Source organism: Acanthopagrus latus, chromosome 1, assembly GCF_904848185.1.
Source record: "Acanthopagrus latus isolate v.2019 chromosome 1, fAcaLat1.1, whole genome shotgun sequence".
Taxonomy (NCBI): Eukaryota; Metazoa; Chordata; class Actinopteri; order Spariformes; family Sparidae; genus Acanthopagrus; species Acanthopagrus latus.
The window spans coordinates 5,411,219-5,424,519 of NC_051039.1; the positions used below are offsets into that span (position 1 = coordinate 5,411,219).

At 41.4% G+C, this 13,301-nt stretch overlaps 2 protein-coding genes across 2 annotated transcripts; one reads left to right on the forward strand and one right to left on the reverse strand.

The window, feature by feature from the left end:
* Positions 1-159: 159 nt before the first annotated feature.
* LOC119025795 lies at positions 160-5,164 on the reverse strand. The gene is made up of 5 exons (XM_037109766.1): positions 5,060-5,164; positions 3,582-3,863; positions 3,317-3,480; positions 477-759; positions 160-385 (listed from the first exon to the last, which is right to left on the reverse strand). The coding sequence occupies exons 2-5, from the start codon at positions 3,844-3,846 to the stop codon at positions 219-221; spliced, it is 879 nt and encodes a 292-aa protein (XP_036965661.1). The 5' UTR covers positions 3,847-3,863; positions 5,060-5,164; the 3' UTR covers positions 160-218.
* A 1,829-nt stretch (positions 5,165-6,993) lies between these two features.
* On the forward strand, positions 6,994-13,156 carry LOC119022839 (intercellular adhesion molecule 1-like). The gene is made up of 7 exons (XM_037104203.1): positions 6,994-7,320; positions 9,649-9,838; positions 10,190-10,265; positions 11,493-11,637; positions 11,724-12,056; positions 12,152-12,382; positions 12,628-13,156. The coding sequence occupies exons 1-7, from the start codon at positions 7,266-7,268 to the stop codon at positions 12,696-12,698; spliced, it is 1,101 nt and encodes a 366-aa protein (XP_036960098.1). The 5' UTR covers positions 6,994-7,265; the 3' UTR covers positions 12,699-13,156.
* The last annotated feature ends 145 nt before the right edge of the window (positions 13,157-13,301 follow it).

The window sequence follows — 13,301 nt, forward strand, 5'->3', positions numbered from 1 at the left end:
CCATATGATGATATAATGATTGAAATGTTTATCTGTGACAACAAGCTGGTACACACAATCAGTGAAGCAGAATCAGAGACAACTTTATTATCCTAACCTGGTACTTACATTACCCACAATGCAATTTAGACACTTGGTAACATCACTGGGAGCCATTTATAGCACTTGTTTAAAGTTTATTGAGGCATGAAACCATTTAGCATCAACAACAGAATCAGTCACTGTGTGTTTAAGTTCATATTAATGGATACACCGGACGAGGTGCCGTGGATGTTGGGTGCGATGATGACGCTTTTGCCCTGAGCACAAAGTGAAGCACCAGCAGGAAGTGTCAAACCAGAAGAGGAGGAGGAGGAGGAGGAGGAGGGTGCAGCTGTTGATCCCCCTGGTGATGAGAGACAAACACAAAAAGGATGAAGGATAAAAGGAGCTACAGAAGAAAGTTAAACATTTTCTGACATTATTTTGAATCCTACCATCCTTTCCGCCTGCGTACGCCTTCTTCAGCTTCTCCGCAGCGTTGTTGTTGTTCATCCTCTTCAGGATCTCAGCGGTCACACTCACGGCCATCTCTTCACCGTAGCTGTCGATCATCTTGCTGACGGCGTCCTGCCGGTCTGCGTTCACGAGGTGGCCCCTACGAATGGGCTGACACCCGTCCAGCACCGGCTGACTCAAGTTCCACAGAAACCTCTTGAACTCATCGGCGCCGAGCTCATCCAGAGTGTCTAAGAGCAGAAGTGGAGCCTGCATTTCTGTTCACTGAAGAGAGGAAAGACAAATAAGCTGTCAGTTTGTGGATCAGCATCCATTTTGTTGATGCAGAGCCACTTTTGAGTTTTAGTTGAAGGTGCACTCACTCCAGCAGGATCCACAGTTTGAACCAAGTTTTAATTTATTTGTTTGTTTGAGCTGAATTTCTCTTTGTGATTGTCGGCCGCTTGTAATGAATGTGCTCATAAAGTACATTTACCCATGTGCTGTACATTTTTCCCATTTTGTGATACTCGACTACACTTAGACTCCATTTCATTAACTAACAACTGTGGTTAATATTTACTCACATTTGTTGTATTGTAGCACATTTTTAAAATGATTTATTCAATCTGCAGTCAGATTTTATTTAAAAAGTATTCTAATTATCAGAAATATTTTTGATATTTGATAATCTGCCAGGCCAATAATCAGTGAACCCATGTACAGTATATACTGAACATACATGGAAATATACATAATGTACAAATGTACTTTTACTTTCCCTTTTGATGCTTAAGTACATTAAATATCATATACTTTATGACTTGTGTACTATTTGTACAGATGACTCTCACTATTACCCAGGAAATATTTTAACATATCTTTACTTTGTTTTTACTCAAGTTTGACTTTTTGTGAAAACTGATTTCAGTGATTTACTTCTTTGTTGCTTTGTTACACCATGTTTTATAGTTGTACCTGAATGATTTTTGTAGAACATGGCGTAATGTTTCAATACATTGTTAACACAACTTTTCATGATACTACCTGTAAGTAAAACGTACACATGCTGGCGTTATCCCACAATCCCTTCCTCTTTATGTTTCCTGTCCTTATCTCTACTCTTAACAAGGAAGCCAACAATAACCAAATAAATGGTGAAGTTGTTCTAACATGTATGAAACACTTGAACTTCACTGTAGAACACTTTGATTCCAGCTTGGTGAGTTAGAAAAAATTGTGTTTTTTAAAATATTCATTAAGAAATTAAAATCAAAAAAGAAAACTAATTGAATATTGGTCTGTAGGATGAAAGTTAACACACACTAAACAGATATTATATCACAGCTTTAAATTCACCCAGTTTTGCCAAAAGTCAGGACAATTTTCTTGAATATCTCAGGAGACGTCTTACCGTATCAGGTCCAGGAGTGAATCTGCCGACAATGCAGCAGCCTCAGTGTCTGCTTTTAGTTTATAACTCAGGACGACAAGAATAAGTTCAACTTCCTGTTACAAACACAAGACTGACCAAAGAACTGAGTGTAATAGTTTTGCTGTGAAAACTCACGTCTTTACGGAAGACACGACACGTATGCTGACCACAGCGAAACCTCTGAGACTGTTTCTCTCTGTGAATGTTAAATCACGTTCTTCCCCTAAAAGCCCTCTCAAAAGGTCAGACCAGAGTTATTCAAAGTTAGAAGTTAAACAAGAGATTGATATTCTTGTATGAACACAATCTGTTTAAAGCTGTATGGTCCGGACACATTTCAGACTGTTTCATAATAATAAAAAAGCTTCTTCCCATTAACGACATTCATCTTGACGACAGGAAGTTCTCTGGTTCTTTAAGTCATCACAGCTTCCCATGATGCACCGCCTGAGTGGCCTGGTTAGCATTTCTTTAACATTTCTACTGTAATGTTTGGGTGAACCGAAGCAACTCGGAGGAAACCGTATTTATCCAGGGAGTCAGAAAACTAAAAAGAGGTGGTGGAGAAGAACCTGGCAACTGCAGAGCGTTCTGTACTGTCAAGGATCCAGACGGATCTTCAGATACGTCACGACGGCTTCATCAACAGATGAATTGTCTGATGCCATTACAGCCTCCAGTTCAGGAGAGCCAAACTCCTTCTGAAGTCCCTGATCACTGATCTGTTGATTATTTCCATGTTGTTTCTCTCTTTCTTTCTGACAGAGCTGTTATTGTCTCTCTACCATATATAAGACAGTCTTACAGATTATCATTCCACACAACATAACTTTTAATCCAGAGCTCACCTGTCTGCTACATGTATCCTGAGTACACCAACATTACACGACACTGTGTGTTTTGTTGTTTATTAAGAAAACTTGTCAGGCACATTTTAGGGTTGAATATTCTGCTGAGGGTACTTAGTATAAAAGCTCCTGTGAAAATACGGATATTTGAATTTTAAAAGTGTTTATTCTGCTCGACCTGCCGTCACCATTGTGGAGGTGATGGACATTATCAGACCTGAACCTGCTCCATGAGGCTTAAAACCAGCATCACATGTGAATGAGGCCCAGTCAACTAGAAACTGTGACGTCAAGTATTGTTTATACAATTATTTTAATCCAAAATGACTATAAAATATAATAGATGGTTTATAAATCACTATAAATATTTCTAAGCAGACATAAGTGTTAATTATTGTATCTGTCAGCATAACTCTCAACTCTTATGTCAATATACCAAACATGGTATTTCTAAAAATATAAGGAGTTATAATTATTATTATAATGGAAAATATTGCATCTACAGCTGGAGGACTGCAGGTCAAGTTGTCTCGTCTGGTTGTGTTACAGGAGTTTATTTGTTGATGGTTATATTCCAGGCTCCAGATGACCCGCCGACGACATTTGGGGCGATGATCACAGATCCGTTCTGAGCTGTCATCGCTGCAGGAGGTGCAGGAGGTGCTGCAGCTGAGGAGGAGGAGGAGGAGGAGGAGGAGGCGGGCGTAGCTGGTTTTCCTGCTGCAGATGCAAAGATACAGATGCAGAGAATTAGTATAGAGACATGTCAGCAAAACAGACGTTGAGAAAAAGAACAAGTCAGTCCTCGCCTCATGAAGCACCTGCGTATCTGCTCTTTAACTTCTCTGCAGGGCCGTTGAACTTCATCTTCCTCAGAACCTCAATGGTGACCTTCACGGCCGACTCTTCTCCGTAGCACTTTATCATCTGACTCACGGTTTGCATTCGGGATGCGTTCTCCAGAAAAGATAGTGGAATTGGGTTGTAGTCATCCAAGACACCGTTCCAGAGGTACCACTTGAGATTTTCGAATTCGTTTTCGAGCAGGTCTTGCAGAGTCTCAAGGAGGAGCTGTGGGACCGACATGTCTGCTCACTGAACAGCTGGAAGAAAAGTTAGTATGTTTAATTTTTATATTATTATAGTCTATAGTGTTAGTGCATCAGTATGAGATCTTCAGGACAACCATCTCAGAGAATATGACAGCTTCACAGAGCACAGTATAATTATCATGATCAACATTTATATATTAAGAATATCTAGAATCAATAATTAGTTACAATGACCCTCAATAGAATTAAAATAGACTGAGTTTTTTTGTTTTTGCTTGAACAAATCATTTATAATACAGTAATAAACTATAATGTCCTGACAGTCATGAAGCCGGATATGAACTTAAACTAATATAGTTTTAATAGCACATATAATGATTAATCAATAACTGTACATTTTCAAACCGTGGCGTCCAAAAAACCCTTGTTCCTACATTTCCCATAATGCAATATGATCGCATCATGGGATGACGTCAGCAGGGCGGGACTTTGGACCACAGAGGAAATGAAACTGATCTCACCTGCTGAACAGGGACCTGCTCATTAATTCATGAGTATAATCAGCGGAATGCCCCTTTAAAGAGTCAGTTTAGCAGGTGAGCATCCTGAAGGAGCGTTCACTATAACTACAGGTGACACTATACATGTCTTTAACTGTAGACTTAATCATATTGATTGTAACGTGTCACGTGACATAATTGTAGTCGTATATTACTGAAATATTATTAGTAACGAGTTATGTTGCCTCCGACACAGCTCACAGGCAACACCTACAGATCATCATATCACTCATCAACATTAATAAATCCACTGATCACCGGAAGTCATTGAGCGCATGCACGCGCTCACACCTGAGGTGAGGACACACACCTGGTCCTCTGTCCACAGCAGAAACACACACACCAGCACACGAGACTGAGAAGACCCAGAAGAATCAAACAAGACGAGTGATTTAAAATCCATAAAAGTGACGACCAGCACCGGTACCGTCAGCACCAGCACCGGTACCGTCAGTGTTACGTCACAGTTAGTCAGTCAGTCCGCGAGTTCTTTTCTTTTTTTTTTTTCACTCCTTATGAAACTTTGACCCGCTTCTTCATTTGATCAAACAGAGGAAGCAGAGCAGCAACATGCGGGACCACATCAGAACAATACCAGAACCACAGCAGAACCACAGCAGAACCACAGAGGCCAGAGCTGCTTCTCATCTGAGCCCTCTGATTAAAAAAAAAACACAAAAGACTCACCGTGCCGACAGCAGCCTGCAGATAATGTAAAGAAAATGGCGGAAATAAATTGCTTTCGGTTTCAAACTGGTACAACAGGAAGTTTACAGAGAAGTCCAAGTGTAGAAAACACTGTGACGTCATTTCACCCCAAAATACATACAGATGTTAACACAACCTTCACCAGCAGCTGTGGAGGCTTTTAATATTTCTCATTTCACCTGAAAACACAAATAAAATCAGAATAAAATGAATATTTTTAACACAAGGAGAGATTTTATATCTCATCTGTTTATTTGTATTTTTCTGTCCTTAACTTGGACTCATTAAATCTCCAGACTAGCAACAGAACTCAGTAACAACGATAACAAACTGCATGTTGAGCATCAATTCAGATTATTAATGGATATAAAACAGAAAATCACAGAAAGAGAAGAAGAGGAGGACACATGCTCCACCTGTGCTTCCATCCTAACAGCATCATTAAATGGAGGTAAACTGATATTTTATTCAAAACACAAATAAATAATAAATAAACCACATGCACTAGACATCACTCACACTATCACACGGGTCATGGAGGTTATAGTTTGTTTAAAAAGCCAAAAGTTGATAAAATATAAAAGATAAATCAGTTCTGAGACTGAAGCTCCGCCCTGATCGAAGCATCTGGGACGCAACGTAAAGAAAATAAAACCAATAAAAAGACTTCTGTGTTAACAATACAGGTTTTTATCAGACAATTAGGAGGAAAATGTTTGTTTTTTTTTCAGATTTTAATGTTTCTTTTTTCTTTTCTAATGCAATTCTGTTATTAACGCAAATACTTGTAAAATCTTGTAATAATCATTTTTGCTACCAGTTGTACATTTTTGACACCACCATGAAATAAAAACACTTAACATTTTTACTAATGAACTGATTAACTTACTAAGTCCTGCTTTTCCTTTTCATTTGGATTTAAATTGTTACTTAATGACTGTTTATGTGACACACGAGGGCTCAGTGTTGAAGGAACATGTGGTCGGCTGTCTGTAGCCGAGCAGGCAGCGTATCAAGACTTTATCTGAGACTTTCACTGAAAACACCTGCCTGAATATGATAATCACACATATAATCATAGCAGCGTGAACTAAGACAGTAAAGTTACGGGCTGGAAAAGCTCAAACGATGAGCTGAAAAGAGGCTGAAACTGCTGCTGTTCTTCAATCTCATCGTCCGTTTTATATGAGAATATGGATTATAGCAGCCTTAAAGAAGCATTTCACCCAAAAATGAAAATGATCAGTTACTATCTGTTCCTCAGTGTTAATGGGAAGTGGGGTGAAGTTTTGTAGACCACGAAACATTTCTCGAGCTTCACAGAAAATCAGTGTTGCAGCGTTCTTCTGAGCAGCTAAAGTAGAGGCGGATTTGTTTTAAAACCTAAAAAAAAAAAAAAACCCACAAAACAACATAAAATGCCTCAGAAAATGATGTTTTTTCATATCAGGTTGGGATCTTGGAGCTTCTGGACACCTGGATTATGTTGGATGAGGTGAATCGAGGCAGTTTATGTTTGTTTTTTTTCTGGTTGGTCTCCATATATTTGTTGTCACATTTTGCAGCATTCTCCTCAACACTGAGGTAGAGGGAGAATAAAACACCCTAAAATAAAATAAAAAAAAAAACCTGTGAAACTCGTCAGGTGAGTTTTGAGATCTCAAATGTTTTGAAAAGATTCACACCTTTGACACCCAGCGGAGTTTGTGGTGGAAGTAAAGCTGAATCTATCTGTGATAACACTTTATCTTTCTGTCTGCTGCTTTCTCAATAGTGAGCTACTGTGTGTAGCTGCTCACACACACACACTCACTCACACACACCCACACACACACACCCACACACACAATGCGCTCTCATTCTTGCCCTCTGTGCTGCAGCACTTCACTGCGTTATTCTTGACCCTCCCTTCCTTCCTCTCTTGATATACCAACAGAGAACGCCCATGGTGGGTTTCAGCGGCCAAAGCAAAGGGAATCGCCTGATCATCAGCTTCAGACACACACACACAAGCCGAACACGTACACAAAAAGCACACACACACACAACCACACGCCCATAAAAACCTGAAGTAACTCAGTGTTTCCTCAGACGTCTTCACTGCCAGCATCACACAGACAGAATCTGGTGTTGGAGAGAGGAGCATCATCACATCAGCAGCCAAGAAACCAGAAACTGAGGAAGGATGCAGATCTCTGGACGGCCAATCACGCTTCTGCTGGTCTGCCTGCTCGGCTCAGGTGAGTGAAGCGATGGCTAGTTGAAACTCACTGTATGTTCAGGTACAAGGAGATGGAAACGTGATGAGAGAAGAGTCAGAGCTGTGATCAGCGGTGATCAGCTGTGATCAGCTGTGATCAGCGGTGATCAGCTGTGATCAGCTGTGATCAGCAGTGATCAGCTGTGATCAGCGGTGATCAGCTGTGATCAGCTGTGATCAGCGGTGATCAGCTGTGATCAGCTGTGATCAGCTGTGATCAGCTGTGAGGTGATGGGCTTCTGAGCCGGTCGTCACAGTGAGCAGCTCAACTGAAGAGTGATCGATACTTTTTAAAGATGTTTTCAGAGGACTAAAGAGATAAAACGTGGAGAAATTATGAAAGCACAGAGATGAGCAACTATTTGGGGATTTATGGACACTGTATGTTGGGTTTCAAATCATTTTCAGCTGAAAAATCTGAAAAGAGATTTCTGAGATCTCAGATTTATCTCACAACGCTGTGGAGGGTCTGGACCTCCAGGCTGGGGCCAACAGGTAGATCACACAAAGGGAAACACATCAAGGTGAAAGTAAAAACTATCTGGTGCACATGTTCGTTTCTTAAAGCCACAACAAGATACTTTAATTTTTGTTCTGATTCTGGCTGAAGTTGACGACGATGAGACAAAGTTAATTTCGCTTGCAGAGATCATAGAGAGACAGTGAAGCTGCTCAATAACCAGTTCAAAGTGCTTCGTATTACGTTGAAGTACGAGTTTGAGGTACTTGTACTTTATACTTTGAATTCAATACTATTCAGAGGATGATGAGATAAATTAAGATGAGATAAGATGTACTAATCCAATAGAAAATGTTCAAAAATAGCAACATCAGAATAAAATACAAAAAACAGTAGACTATCAGTAAAAAATTGTGAAACAAGTAATTGGGGACGTCAGTGTTTGATAGAGTAGCAATGAAAATAAGATAATTATTTACATATTTATAATTCTTAAGATACAAAAATATGTAAGATACAATGGAAACCTGAATATAAAAGGTTATACAAACGATGATAATGAGAAGTAATTTAAAGTAATATAGCAGTGTTTAAAGAGCAGTCCACCTAAAAATTATAAGATGGGGACTTTTTTTAAAATGTGAAAAACAAACACGTGACATGAAAGAATACGGGGACGCTTGCTCAACTGAATGGAAATGACTCACAGATGTTTATTATTTTTTTTCTTTTAGCAGTGTGGTGGAAGTGATACAGAGAAGCTGAATGAATCTGAGAACACGTTAGCTGTGTCAGTAAATAGCTACTGTGTGTAACTACACACACACATACACACACTCTTGTGTTTGTGTTTACATCAGCAGCACAGGTATAATTACCTGTGTCAGGGCTAGCCGGTTAGCATGCTAGCTTAAATCTCTGCAAAACAATGCACAGACATCAGACCTGTCATTCTCATTCTGCTGATAATTTAAGTGTTTACGTATTTAAGTTGGTGCTTGTATGCTTTTCACTAATATTCTTACATGTTGCACCTTTAATTTGGATACTTTAACTACATTTTTCCAACATTGCTACATTTCTACACTGTGTTATTGTTACTTCGTCAGTAAAGGATCTGAGTGCTTCCTGCTTTACTGAATACTCGTGAAGAAGAAGAAGAAGAGTCATTAATGGCAGATTCACTTTGTTTTTGATGATATTCAGCTCTATAAATGCGACTGACAGTCACTGTTCACTAATTTTGCAGACTTCCATGTGTAAAAGCACAGCTATACATTTTAAGAGTACCCGGTATGCTGACACACACAAACTGGTGTCGCTCCTGCGAGTGAGATCATCTGATAGGCAGCAGAACAAACCTCAGGATTCGGGGGAACAATGGTCATAGAAAAGAGGAGCGAGTTCTTTTGACTTGGGCAGGGTGTCCTTCCTTCCTCAGAGGAACACGCTGGGTGTATTCAGTGCGCCGCGAAACAATGGTTCACAATAGATCAGCTAAAAAGAGTATTATTTCACGAGATGGCAAAATTCAATTGACCCTCGCCTGTGTTATGTAAAGACAGGGGGGGGAAATGACTCATTAGTTCAAACGGCGTACAGAACAAATACAAACAGACAAAGAGACACATCATTTCTTTTCCTCCAACTGGATTATCACTGAGCAGAGCCTGCTAATGTTTGTGTTTTGAGTTTTAATCCGTATTCACTGCTTATATTTTAGATACAGCATTGTTTAATTCATTCAAAGCCTTTCAGAGATTTTTATTTATACCTTTTTTACGTGTGTCAGTGACTTATGGTGTCATTGTTCCTCTCCCGCTCGCTGACCCCTCCTGTGCCCTTCAGCTACCTCATCGCCTGTTTCCATCTGCACTCCCGCTCAGCCTCCTCTGTCGCAGATTTCACCTCCCTCTCCGGCTCCGACAGTCCTCCCATCTCTGCCCTCTCCTTCCCTCGGTCTCGTCAGCGCCTCCGGAGCGTCAGCAGGAAAGGGCGGCTGCCGACTGACGGTGTCGCCCCCCACCCTGGTGGTCAGGTATGTCAGCGATTAAAAAGGGGTTTTCTGAACCCAATTCCTTCCTCCCTTTCAAAATAAAAGAGAAAGCAGAGGAGGAGTATAGTGGGACAGCAGCGTTGGGAGAAGGACTTTGTAAACATGTGGATCAACTTGATTTATCCCCTTTTTACCAACATCCTCTTCTCTGACAATCATCTGTGCTCGCTGAGCAGCTGATGCATGTTTAGACTAGTGATGAAGAGAAAGTAGGGAAGCCTTACAGTGCAGAAAAATTAAACGAAAATTACCACTGATCTGTTTGGGACACATGCTTTTATTTATATATAGAGATTTGTGACAACTAATCCTGTGTAAACTCACCTGTCACAGGTTTGGAGATCCGGTCACAGCTAACTGCTCTGGACACGGGATGGATTATTCTGGTGTCGGCTGGGAAGTCTCACCGGTGAGAGGAATCTGTACTCTCTTATAAACAACTTCAAGCCCTTATTTATACAACCCTGATTCCTAAAAGGTTGGGATACTGTGTAAAACATAAGTAAAATGGAATTTGATGATTGACTTTTTGACATTAACCCGACTGAAAACAGTACAAAAGACGTTATATTTAATGTTTAACCTCATCAGCTTCTTTGGTATTGGCAAATTTATTTGAAATTTGATGCCAGCCAACTGGAGAAGTTGTGGACTGTTACTGAACAGGAGGAAGTATCATGGTTGGGTATGAAAGTGGCATCAGGAACACAACATGGAACAGTTTGTTTGCACGTGATCACATTATATTTTTGACTTTTTTGGGGGGGAATCTGTGTCGTAACTGTGGAGCAACTCATACCCAACCTGACCGGACAGTATCCAGTGTTTCCAGCCGGGCACCATGGCTTCACACCTGGAGGTGCCGATTCTCATCTGATTCTCTTCGGACTCTCCTGCAGGCCGTCCCAGTGCACACTGGACAGTCGGAGCCTAATGAAGCCAGCTGTGAAAAATATGATACAGAAATATTTTTTTTTTTTTGCAATGCTCCCTCATATGAGGTTATCAAACACTTGTCGCAGGATCAAGAAACAGGATGCAAAGAGTGCTGCTCTCCCTCTGGTGCTCATCAGCTGACGGGTCTTATTCTTTCTAAATCGTAGAAAGAAAATCTGGTTTTACAGATCAACAATGAGAAATCGGAACCAACAACTTCGTCTGCCAGTCTGTAAACTGCGTCTCTGAGCTCCATGCAGCATTATAGATCCTTCGGCATCTCACGGTGAATCTCGTTCACTTGCTGCCTCTGAGCTTTTTATAACACTCCATCAAGGAAACGGTTAATGTTTCCCTTGAATCCTGCAGCTCTGCCTCCTTCACAAAAGGGCGTATCAGTCAGCGTCAGCAGTTAATCAAATATGTTCTTCCACTGTCCAACAATGTCCCCAGTCCTGCTGAAAACAGCCCGCGGAAGACCTCGCCTTCCCATCCTGGACTTCAGGCCAAGTCAGAGTCCTTCTCCCTGGCACTCCCAAAACTCCTCCCGTGCAGGCGCTCCTCAGGACAACACCCGGAGTCCAAGAGGACCAGTTATTATCATAGACTTCACAAAGATTTATTACAAGGCTGCTGTGTTTGATTACATTGTATAAAGCAACACCACACAAATATTCTTGCTGTGATTTGTGTTCGACAGCTCATGGCAGAACCGGGCTACACTATGGATCGTTTCATCGTCTGGACTGTGGACAGCATGACCGAGTGGAACCTCACGCCTATGTGCTATGCATCAGTAGAACGGGGAGGACAGTGTCACATTAATGTCCCTCTAATAGTCTACAGTGAGTTACTCATTTTATCTCTCTGACGTTTTAGATAATCCATCATCCTTTTCCTGTGTGGTTCACCTGTCGATGCGTCTCCACAGAGCCTCCAGACAACGTGTCCATCAGCCTGGTCAATCACACAGGAGCGATGCTGGAGCATCGTCTGTACACTCTGCAGTGTTCGGTCAAGGATGTTGCTCCCGTGGAAAACCTCACCGTCACCTTCTACAGAGGACAGACGGCGCTGGGTCCACCACAGTCCAGCAGCAACAGATCGAAGGAGCCGGCGACCGAGATCTTCACCTTAAACTTCACCCCCAGCAGAGAGGATGACGGAGCAGAGTTCTGGTGTGAAGCCGAGCTGGACCTGGGACCTGAAGGACCACAGCATCCTCCGGTGGTGAAGTCCCAACACATCACTGCCACTGTCTACTGTGAGTGACACTGCTCACAGTTTCACCTGTAAGAAGTTTTTATTTTCGACCTCCATGACAGGAAAATAAAAAAAATCTTCTCTTCTCTCTCTCAGTCGGTCCACAGCTCGGCTGTCCGACAAAACTGCAGGTGAGAGAGGGAGAGCGCCTGAGCTGCGAGGTGAGAGGAAACCCCCGACCGCTCGTCACCTGGGTCAGAGACGGGCAGGTGGTCGCCTTGCCCATGTCCTCGAGCAGAGAGCATGCTGGGAAATACACGGTCTTGGCAATCAGTCATCTGGAACGTAAAAACTTTACGGTGGAGGTGGAGGTCCTCGGTGGCGGTGGTAGGTTTCACTCATCTCTATCATGTAACAAAACTAAAAAAAATCAGCACCAAGCATGAGACCTGCGAACTATTCTAATCATCTGTTGTTTTCTAAGTTCTAATTACAAATGTTGAAACTCGTCTTCCTTCCTGAATGTTTGTTATTTAAAGATCTCGCATGATCAAAGGGGGATTGGAGTAAAAATGGAAACAGATGTCAAAAGTTCAAAGTCGTCCTCTTGATTTTCCTCTCTCCCTTTCCAGGACCTGCAAACAGCTGTAACGGATATTTCCTGTTGGCCGTCTTAATTATTCAGATGATTAACTGGCTGTAAAACAGCAGAAAAAAGGAAACCCAGCGGGACGTTTCCTGGCCGTCTGGATGAACTGTGTGTGAGAAGCGTCTGTCCGGGATGACGCTTCGTTTTTGTTCAAAATGGATCCACTTTTACTCCAAAACAAGAAGCACATAAAATGTCTTTCTAGAGCTTCTGTCCAGGTACATTTTCTGAACGGCTCCGTGACTCTCAAAATCAATTTCAAACACTTCCAAACTGAAAGCTGCTCTGAAAGAAATCCACCCTCGAGGTTTGTACCACGTAATAATCCACAATCATTTCACCATCTCTTCTGGTTTATGTGCCGTCTGAATCTTTTGTCGATCTTACAATGTGTTAAATGTGTGTCGAAGTTACATTTTCTGTGGTATCAAGTCTTTAAACATTGTAAAGCACCAGGTCCGCTTCAATCACGATCATGTTCCGCCTGCTGTACATTAAAATGCTGAACAATCTCGTGTCATCAGCTGTGAGTCCTTGATTTAGACTTCAAGTTATACAGTGACTTGTTGAGATGGACGTATGTGGTCTTCATATTTCAGTTTGTGATGTTGACGCTTCAGTTCACAACAAAACTAAATCACATCCTTGATTTATCAA

What these genes read in the sequence shown, in the direction of transcription:
- LOC119025795 (XM_037109766.1), bottom strand. Translation starts at nt 3,846, where the DNA reads ATGTCGGTCCCACAGCTCCTCCTTGAGACTCTGCAAGACCTGCTCGAA. An exon ending in GGAATATAACCATCAACAAA is followed by an intron (nt 760 to 3,316) that starts TAAACTCCTGTA and finishes TCTCTTCAGTGA; the next exon opens with ACAGAAATGCAGGCTCCACT. An exon ending in GTACGCAGGCGGAAAGGATG is followed by an intron (nt 386 to 476) that starts GTAGGATTCAAA and finishes TCTCATCACCAG; the next exon opens with GGGGATCAACAGCTGCACCC.
- LOC119022839 (XM_037104203.1), top strand. Translation starts at nt 7,266, where the DNA reads ATGCAGATCTCTGGACGGCCAATCACGCTTCTGCTGGTCTGCCTGCTC. An exon ending in CCCCCCACCCTGGTGGTCAG is followed by an intron (nt 9,839 to 10,189) that starts GTATGTCAGCGA and finishes CACCTGTCACAG; the next exon opens with GTTTGGAGATCCGGTCACAG. An exon ending in CATCACTGCCACTGTCTACT is followed by an intron (nt 12,057 to 12,151) that starts GTGAGTGACACT and finishes TCTCTCTCTCAG; the next exon opens with TCGGTCCACAGCTCGGCTGT.